General features: G+C 39.8%; 1 protein-coding gene across 2 annotated transcripts in view; it reads left to right on the top strand.

Annotated features, from left to right (window-relative positions):
• The first annotated feature begins 4600 nt into the window (after positions 1–4600).
• Positions 4601–10973, top strand: part of LOC139763542 (uncharacterized) — a 673625-nt gene continuing 667252 nt past the window's right edge. For both annotated transcript variants that reach the window (XR_011716186.1, XM_071689742.1), the window contains exon 1: positions 4601–5173. Coding sequence is in view for 1 of the 2 variants with exons in the window: in XM_071689742.1 (XP_071545843.1) it covers positions 5171–5173 (3 nt within the window). In the remaining variant the exon portion in view is untranslated. The remainder of the gene's footprint in view (positions 5174–10973) is intronic.

Below are 10973 nucleotides of genomic sequence, written 5' to 3'. Positions count from 1 at the left end.
GTGATAAAATTATATAAATTGCTTGTTTCTAATGTCACGATATTTATATCCAGATACTGGAACGATACGTTGAGAGTTTTGATTCTAATTTTCTAAAGAAATATCCATTCGTTAGTCCGACAAACTATTACTTTATTCGTAACTCAAAATGCATTTATGTCAGGACGGTACTTTAGACGAATTGGAAAAAAGAAACATACTAGAAGTGGCTATAGTAGTTTAGAACATTCATCAAAACGTGATTTCATCGAGAGATAGATAGGTAGATCGAGAGATAGATAAAGAGAGAGAGAGAGAGAGAGAGAGAGAGAGAGAGAGAGAGAGAGAGAGAGAGAGAGAGAGAGAGAGACATTTCTTTCCCTGTAGTTTACTCAAAGGAGATCTCTCAGTGTCACCGAAGTTGGAGGGGCAACACGTTTTCTCTCCGAGGGCGAGTGAGTGAGGGGAAGTGGGGGTGTGGGAGGAGGGGTGGAATTCCTGTAGGGTGAAGTCATTTCCTTACAGTTTGAAAGTAAACTGTCGGCGGGTGGATCATTAAGAATACACTGCATTATTTACTCCCGCACTCCACACCTGTAAACGGGCTGAGTAAACAGGCCTTTGTTGGTACCAAGATGTCTAGCATATCTGTGTGCGTGTGGATTGTAAATATACAAACTTGAAATATGTGCGTACATGCCTATGTGGGTATGTGTATGTATAGGGTAACATAGTTGGTTTTATATATATATATATATATATATATATATATATATATATATATATATATATATATATATATATATATATATATATATATATTATCCCTGGGGATAGGGGATTAAGAGTACTTCCCACGTATTCCCTGCGTGTCGTAGAAGGCGATTAAAAGGGGAGGGAGCGGGGGGCTGGAAATCCTCCCCTCTCGGGTTTTTTTTTTCAATTTTCCAAAAGAAGGAACAGAGAATTGGGCCAGGTGAGGGTATTCCCTCAAAGGCCCAGTCCTCTGTTCTTAACGCTACCTCGCTAATGCGGGAAATGGCGAATAGTTTGAAAGAAAAGAAGAAAATATATATATATATATCCTTCCCTATAGACGTGGCTGACCTCCTAAGCGCCGCGGAGCTCCATAAAAGAGGTTCATATGAATATATATATGACCTATAGTTACGCTCGGTGGAGATGGCTGGCTTCATGAGCGCTGCAGGAGTTTCATAAAGACAGTTGGGATTCCTGTAGCAGTGGGTAAGAGTGTATAACTTTTAAGACTCTACATGCGAAATGAGTCTCTATATTCGTACGTCAAGTGCGGCTCATGAACCAAGATGAACAGAACTTGGTTAATGTCATCAGACAAGTCATCATAGACTTTCATGGACTCCACGAACTCGTTTGCCGAGTTATCTTCGGTCAAATACCTTCATGTGTCCGATGAGACTATGATGTGTGGTAGCAGCAGGCCCCCAGGCCTTCTGCGTCTTTCCCTTCCAACGATCTCCAGTTCCTTCCATTGCTGAGTGTGGTAGGAGCCAAATAACCTCGAAAACTAGTGTAACCTAGTCACCTGGACCGTTGAATAGTGTTACGTAGTCTAGGTGTAGCCTGCAGTGGCCATCAGTGTGAGAGAAGAGGCATTCTTTCCCTCCGTCATCCCCCCCACCCCACACACACACACACACACACACACACACACACACAACGTAGCCTCCTGACCTACTCATGTATCTGGGGTGACTCGTGTTTACCCGGACTCTTATTGCAAGTGACTTTTCTATTTTCAAGTTTCCAGAAGAAAAAAAAAAGTTATCAGAAGATGGAGTTGTTGTCTTATTGTAAATCAAGTCTTCGTGAATGTAAAAAGTAAAAAGGTTTCAATGTAGTATATTTACAGGCATGAATGCGAGAAACTAAGTGAGACTGAAATCAAGGAGGGGAGGGTACGTGCAACGGAGGAGTCCAGCTGGACTTGTATACATGTTTCTAGCCTCCCCGTCGTCGTCTGGTGGGTGTTGGCTGGTGACACAGACGCATCTGTTGTTATTGTTGTTGTTAAGACATATCATAAACTCAACTGCGATGAATAAAGCGAATGATCAATATCTCTCCTCTGATCCAAACAAGGAGATAATGACACTCAGCTTGGGTAGGTAGAGTCACGCGCAATCACACACGACAACATGAGAAAAAAGGTAAAGTTAAGTTAGGCTTCCGTACACATTTCGCCACACCAATTTACGTTTGGAGCCTTCAAAAAACACCTTCTTATCACCTATGACTGATGCCTTACAAAATGGCCAGCACAAGCTCCAGGTGTCGGTCAGTGATGTAAATGGCAGCAAAAAGCAGTACTGCTCACAATCCTGACACAGTTATCGTCGAAATAATACGTTTCCGGGATTAGGAAAGTATACGACGCAGTGCATTAATGTGTAACGTTTTCCATGAATTGTCTCTCATAGGTGTACGGGTGTTGTGTTTTCTATCAAGGATTTACGACTGTAAATTGTCATTGTTTTACACAAACACACAACTATGACTAGAATGATAGAATTATAAATCTATAAACTTTACGTAAAGGGGAAAAAACTCCAGGAAATTATAATAACTTCCTTGTACTAGTATTTAACTTAAGGCCATGGTCATAATTCGTGGTATCATAAACATTGAGAAATGCAATTTTTTTTCCCCCCCCCTTGCGTCTTCCACCTCCGCCACCTCCATGGATTCATGCTTCGCCCAAGACCAGCTGATCACTTCGACGCACGGAGCCTATGACGCCACCTGACAAAGGTCATGCCGTTGGAGCACGTGCAGTGCCTCGTGCGTGACTGGGAAAGTGCGATTGCAATTAAGTCAGATAAAAATAAAAGAAAATACAAGAACTGAATCGCAAGAAATTCACGATCATTGTTATGATCATGGGATCGCTATTGTTATGACTGGTGTAGCTGTTGTTAGGTGTCGTGTTTCCTTGATAATCATTTACGAATATAATTATCATTATTATATCCTTGTAAGTCCTCAATTGCTTTTTTTTTTTTTTGCACTTGATTATAAATACAACTTTGGTTTAGTTCTGTGTCAGCTTAAGCTCCAAGCGTTTGCCACTTAAGCTCAAGCGTTTGCCAAACAAAAGCTACTGTTTTCTAAGTATAAACTTATACATATGAATGTCTAAAGTGTGGTTTAGAGTCTAACATACGTGATGACCATTGACTATACATTAGAATCAAATCGAACAACTTACATATATAAATGTCGTCCATTAAGTACGAAATTGAAATGCGATATCATCATTGTACAACACGTTTTCAAAGATGTTTAGTTTTTGCAGGTTTGAACTTGCAAAGATGTTGATCCTAACCAGTGGTCAATATATCTGGTCGTGTACATGTGTGTGTGTGTGTGTGTGTGTGTGTGTGTGTGTGTGTGTGTCTTTCTCATGCAAACGAGAATGCAGCAAATATATGCTGTATTTGCTGGCTGGCCAGTTATAAACTTGTTCATATGATAATAATAATGATGATCATAATCATAATTATAACAATGATAATAACGATGATGATGATAATGATGATGATAATGATAATAATAATAATAATAATAACAATAATAATGATAATAATAATAATAGTAATAATAATAATGATAATAATAATGATAATAATAATAATCATAATAATGATAATGATAAAAAGTATAATAATGATAATAATGATAATAATAATAATAATAATAATAATAATAATAATAATAATAATAATAATAAAATAATTATGATAAAAACAATAATGATAATGAACAACAGCAATAATAATGATGATAACTAAAACAATAATAAGTTGTGACTATGATCCTAATGATAATTATGACAGCTGATAATGATAATAATCGTAACTATTATAGATATTCTCAGTAAGATCATTATTATGAAGCTGAAGAGAAAGTCTTTTAAATACGTAATTTTTCTGTTGGCACATAATGTCAGACGCCACATGAACGTAACAAATTTGTTCTGAGCGAAATCGTGTGTCAACTCAGTTGCTGTCCCCGAAAACATTTCACTGAAGTGTCTGTCTTCCACATCGTCTTTTCATTTTTTCATAATTTGATTGGAACATGTGTTTCACCACTGCCATGCATTGGTCTTCCTTTACCTTTTTTAGGGTGTAAGATGTATATGTATATAGGTATATGTACATATACATATATACATATGTATATAATCTTTGGGTGATGATCAGAAACTTAAACATTTCGAGGAGAGAAGCAAAATTAGTATAAGCCGGTCGGTGCCCTCTCTCTCGCCCCTACCACACACTCACTCACTTACACACACACAGAGAGGAGCGTGAATTTTGCTGGACTTAATTATCCCTATTGACTTATTACGAATCATTACGGTTGACTTCGTGTCATACATGTAAAGGGTACATCACGAGTTGTATTTCCACACTAAGTACGTAATATTAGCCCTCGCGATAGCAGTAGGCTTTTGTTTACAAAGAGCGTAACGAGCGTCTGTATGAATTGCAAACTGCTTGTTACCAGATGTGTTTGGGTCAGCGTTTCATGGCGATACTCCTGCCAAAACTTGTCATTTGAGAGCTGGCGTGCTGGTGTGAAGACGTGGTATAGCTAGTGTGAGGTGTTTCATGATCGTAATCCTTACCTCAGTATACAAAAAAGGACATACGTTTGATTTTAGGACGTTTGATAGATACAGTGAACTCACTTATATTCGTGTTTGGAAGAAGTGATGTAGTTAATGCGAAATGTGATTAATTCCCGTGAGAGTACCATTTGAAAAGCCAGTGTGGAGGACCAAAAAAAATATAGTAAGGATTGACTTCGGGGGGAAAATTATCTAAAATCTTCTGGTTAAAATGTTGGGTTCTCGTAGAAGAAAATAGGAGGTGATTGATGGCTCGATAATATCTCGCAGAGGTGGTGAACAACAAATAAAAACAAAAACACATGTATACGAATAAGTGTGCAGTGATGGATCGCCTGGCAACAACAAAAAACGAAGGTGCACAGTTATATTACGGTGTGTAATATGAAGACTGAATTTATTTACAGTGTAGCACATACAGCGGATGAGGATGTAAATAGACATTGAAAATAGAGGGGAACTTTTTTCTTTCATGTCCATTGATCACCCAGGAACAAGGCTGGTCCATCGGAATTAATGGTAAGTACCAATTATAACTATCTTTTTTTTATGACACTCGCTGATACCTTCTCTTTTTAAGACGTCTGAAATTGTGGTCAGTGTCGTTAGTAATATTGAGTAATGCCACTTTACAGACGTCGAAGATTGAGGAAGATTATCACCAATATCGTATGCCTATCAAATATCAAAGGCCAAGGGGGTAAATGTCAGTAATATTTGGGTACGTCACTTTCCGGGCGTCTTAAGGTCAAAGGCGTCAGCATTGTCATAGTCAGCATTGTCAGACGTACTGCTGCCTGGCAGATCTTCAATATATATACGTAAATATCAGCATAGCAGCAGTATGGCTTGAGAAATACCAGCATAGCAGCAGTATGGCTTGAGAAATATTAGCATAGCAGCAGTATGGCTTGAGAAATATCAGCATAGCAGTAGTATGGCTTGAGAAATATCAGCATAGCAGCAGTATGGCTTGAGAAACATGTATAGGTTCAAAGCCATCTGTCTGACGTCTTTGCAAACGTCAGCAATTTCATGGCAGTCAGTCACCTGACTTTGAAGATTAAGGTAAGTGTCAGCATTATTATAGCGCTGACACTCGTCAGAGGCGTAGGGTTTATGTAAATGTCAGGAGTATTAATCAAGAGAGCGACCGTTGCCAGATGTCTTGATTGAAGATAATACCAAGAAATCTTGCCATTCCCACAAACCAGACATTTATTTTACCGGTGTTCTTGATATCATGGAAGTGTCGCATGCTTGAGTAACGTAAGGGAAGTGACGGCAGTTATTCGATGAGCTCGCCAGTGACCAGGTAAGGGCAGTGTCAACAGTTTAACGACCCCTTGGCATCTCTTCAGTGCGACTAGGATAAGTTAGAACCATTTGTGTGATGTTTACATATGTATTTCTCTTGTTTTGACTTGCAGATTATTTTTGCCGTTGTAGTCTTCTTGTGTGATTTATAGTATATTATTACAGTGGGGGAACATCATTTCCATATGGGATCCGTCTTAATTAGGATTATTAATTACTTTAGCGAACATTTGTGCTTCGTGCTTAACATTTTTTCGGTTAAATGAAAAATATGTATTTGATATTAACACTATTTGAGGTTCGTTTTCTATACAGTTAACTTTGTCATAAGGGCCTCACATTTGGCTGTGGGTGACAGCTAGTTGCTCCATAGAAAATGGGATTTGTGTTTACGTAAATTATTTGTGTTCTTCATTCTTAATGCCAAGTAATTTGGTAAGATTATGTCAACGTAGCATAAGACCGTTTTCCCAGAAATGATCATCATTATTTATAGCTGGTACTCATCCTACCATCAATTATATTTTCGTATATTGTGTGATTGACATTAATGACCATTAACTTTTGACACCCAGCGGCATACATTCGTATAAAACTCGTACACGAAGGAATAATCCTCGCTCGTTATCTGCACCTAATTCTTACGTTGTGAAGAGTAATTCTATACGAGATAAAGGCAGATATTTACTTGATTCTAAGCAATCCAGTTGAGGGTTAACACCCACTGTTCGATGTAAGTTAGTTAGTGGTTTGACTGGACTCGATTACGTCTTCATTTGGTTACACCGTGGAGCCGTAGCATCGTTAATGGATGGAGAGGAGTACAGTCTCCCTTTGGGTAGCTCCTTGCTCCAAAGGAGTCCATCTTTCCCTGCTCCTGAGTGGAGTGCAGCCTTGAAGCTGCAGGAGGTCTAGAAAAGGGGTCGCAGAGATTTCGTAATAATGATAATCATAGAAATGGTAATGATAATGATAATGATATACATTATAACAACAACAGTTGTAGATCCATCATAGATAATCCCACCTACTGCATCTGACGTAGTGACGTAAATGTGAGCAGCTTTGAGACGGGTATAACCTAATGAACTTCCTCTCCGCCCACCCACCCACCCACCCGCCCGCCAACCCACCCACCCACCCACCTACCCTGAAGGGTATAACCTGATGAACTTGACAGAAGTACATAGGGAGGGCAGGGCACCTATAACAAGAGCCTTGATGGTCCATGACGAGGTCTGATGTAGCTATGACTTCCCTAAAAGAAAAAAATAGTTGAAATAGGATAGAAAAACTGACTTAGAGTAATGTGGTGGAGCTGCATCAGACTGGTGAGGTGATCACTGCATAGATACACGAAAGTCATCCGTCTATATTGATTTCATGTGAACTCAACTTAGTATGTTTTGGCGTAGGGTACACTTTGTGGATTGACCTCCAAAATCTTGACGGCCACTAAATCAAACATACATAATTGTGAAAAGTATGGACGATAATTTTATCATTTTATACGTTTTGACTTATGGTTCTGACTTAAATGACTCATACTTGTTCATAACCATTAGATCTAAAAACTTGCATTTTTTTTTAACTATCGAGTTTTCAGGTAGCTCTCTGGGTAACTACCGTACATAGATGATGTAAACCCTGGTTTTGTTTGAATCAATCCTTCGTTCTCATTCACAATTTTTATCTTCTATGTATCATATTCTTTATCTCCTTGCATAGGGACTCTTTCCTCACATTCACAGTAACCAATTTGCATGAAAAAGAGACTCAGTTAACGAAGTAAATAAATAGAATTAGGCCAAAGTCCCGTTCATCGCCGTAAAAATTGGTCCGAGATTTTGTTTCTGAATTTTTTCCTTCCGGTTAGATTTTATTAGAGGATTCTGTTGTTTTTCCCAGCCTCGACACGAACACAGAGAAGGATCTAATCCATTTGACGTCAAATTAGCACAGGAGCATCACTCCGGTAAAAGAAGATTCCATAATGACTTCGTAGATAACATTATTGAACCTTGAATATAAAAGAAGAACAATGAGTAAAGAGATATTGAACAGCGGTAACGCACAGTGTTTGAACAACCCATGAAACAAGGGTAGAGAAGGTGGGAAGGAGAGAGGAGCCCCAGGCCACACACACCCACCCACCCACCCACATACACACACACACACCCACCCACCCACCCACACACACACCCACCCACCCACCCACCCACCCACCCACACACACACACACACACACACACACACACACACACACACACACATCTGTCAAGTCGTCATTTGCTCATGTTGTCTCGTAAGTGAGTGTCATCTTCATACCCACATGACACGAGCCATATATGCAGTGTGAGTGTTTATTGTGGGAGAATTACCTTCAGCTCCTGCAGAAGGTGTGGACGAACTGACGATTAATGGTTATAACTTGATGTTGACGACCTTCTTGACCCTGGCGATTGTCCCCTGGCGTCTGACGTCATTCGGTTCGTAGGACACAATGTAAAACGAGTTGGTTCACCTCATTACGTCAACCCCTTCGTGATAGGTGCCTGCGGTGATTCCAACTAGGATCGAACTACGTTAGGTACATTCGTGGCCATTCTGGAGCGACCGTTTCGTTAAGGAAGTTATTTATGGTGTTATAGAGACAGTTATAATAAGGGGCGAAGTTACCGCGTTGAAACGGGGTTCGATTAACTTCCTCTTGGTGTTGGACTTCATTCTTACATAAGCGGAAGGGGGGGGGGGATGTGATGTGTAACTCTAAATGCCGCACTAATTTCAACCACATCATGAAAAGGGATTTAAGAGTCATGCCAGCTTATATTCCACGTCGTCATGCGCACGAGAATGGTGGGTGTGGACAGCGGAGCTCGAACCCTCGACCTGGGTGTTGTTAGACCTCTCCAGCACACACAGGGCCATTACAGAATGCCACTTCCAAGAAGGTTAAAAGTTCAGACCCTGCATTCTGCTGGCCATCAACAGCTGGGGTCGTGATGTCGGGACTCAATGACCGTCAGCAGCTGAGGTCACGAAGTCAGTCCAGCCTCCATAAAGTTGAAAAGAAGGGAAATGTGAGCCGCTCATTGTGACATGGACTTGGCTTCAGGGCTTGCTGCAATGGGGAACTAGTTAAGGGTTATATATATATATATATATATATATATATATATATATATATATATATATATATATATATATATATATATGTTACGAAGCTGTGCATGTTGGATGTAGGTACTATGGTGTAAGGGTGTTGTGATGGTGAGGTCATCTGCTTATGAGATCTTCATGTTGTGGTTTTGCTGGGGGTAATGGAAGGTCGTGTAGGAAGATACTGAAAAGTGTTAGAGAAAGAGCTGCTCCTTGGTGAACTCAACTTCTTTTTTTTTTTCATTCTTGTGGAGGGCAGTGTCAGGTATCTTCTGTGTGAGGATGTTACAGTGTCAAAGGCTTTGTTGATGGCTATTGCCACTAGCATTGTGCGCGACGGGGGTTGTGGTTGGTAGAGGCCATCTAGGATATGTTGTGTGAGGGTAGTATGTAGTATGGTGGTGGAGTGGTAGAGTTTATATAAAGAAAGCCATGTTATGTAGGTGAGAGTGGGATATTTCGCTTCACATTGGTGAAGATCAGTTTTCGACAACGTTTGGATACTGAAGACAGAAGTGACAGAGGCTGGTATGAGGAGGGGGAGTTGGATGGTCTAGAGGACTTCAGGACTGGTGTTATGCTGACAAGTTTCCAGATGTTAGGAATTTTGTTGTGTAGCCAAGTGTGACTGAAAGTGTCTGTAGGTGTTTGGACCGAAGTGTTTTATGTGAAAGTTTATGTTATCAGTGCTATAGGAGGACAGTTCTTTAAGTTTTGATACCATTGCGTGTATCGATGGGAGTGAAAGGTAGGTGAGCAGTTGTTTATGATTGGAAATTGTTTAGGATGTTCATGGCTTTTGTGTTTATGTGCGAGGTTGGTCTGTGGCTGATTTGTAAGTAGTGTCGTATGAGCACGTTTCTGTGATCTTTTGAGAGAAGGGTCGGGATTCCTTCATGTGAGTAGGTGGGTAATTGTGGTCCTTTAATCTGCGCCAGAGTTGGTTTCTGTGCGCCTTGTGGTCCATTGTGTTGAGGAGGGAGTGTCAATCTGTAATTTACCTCTCAGTTGGTGATGATGTTATTTAGTGTTTGGATATGTTTGCTAGTTTCTGCTGATGGTGAGTGTCTCTGCCTGGGCTGGTTTATTTGTTCAATGAGGTGTGTAGCTTGCGGGGAGAAGTTTGGTTCATATTTCCACACATGTCTTTGTGGTATGTGTATTTTGTTGGCTTGGTTGGAAATGCTGATGAAGCATGAGGCAGCATGATTCAGGGATGGGGAAATCATCTGTGCTGATGTTTTGGAATTATGTTTCCATGTGATGTCTGAAGAAGGATTAGCCACTGAGGAAATTATATCTATGGTGGTGTAAAAGTTTGCAGCCATAAGTGTTTTGTTCTATATACAAGATGAACGAAGCAAATAGAAGTTTACTATGCTTGAGAATACACACCACACACACACACACACACACACACACTCACACACACACACACACACGCACATCAGATGTTGTATACAATGCATTTGGGTCTTTGTTTGCATGAACGTTTGTATGAATGTATATGTGTACGTAACTTTTCTGATTATTATACCAGTTTTACGATAAGATTATGAAAGAATGGTTTTTGCTAAAGTGAAAATTAGGGTGATTTATGGACATAATTCTAAATTAGGTTTGAAATCTAAATAGAAATTGTGAGTTACATTAATGATGATTATGATTAAAAGCTTACATGAGTCTGTATCACTCGACTGGTTTTACATTTATCAGATTATTAAAAAACAAACGACCATCGTGTACTGGGGTCCGGGGGCATTGGACGCAATTCTTAAAAGGGATTACCTGAAGGACTATCCTTGTCAAGTTTAGTTTAGGCTGACCCAGTAGTTTCAGC

The sequence above is a fragment of the Panulirus ornatus genome, chromosome 47 (assembly GCF_036320965.1).
Source record: "Panulirus ornatus isolate Po-2019 chromosome 47, ASM3632096v1, whole genome shotgun sequence".
Taxonomy (NCBI): domain Eukaryota; kingdom Metazoa; phylum Arthropoda; class Malacostraca; order Decapoda; family Palinuridae; genus Panulirus; species Panulirus ornatus.
This window is presented reverse-complemented; position numbering and strand designations above follow the sequence as displayed.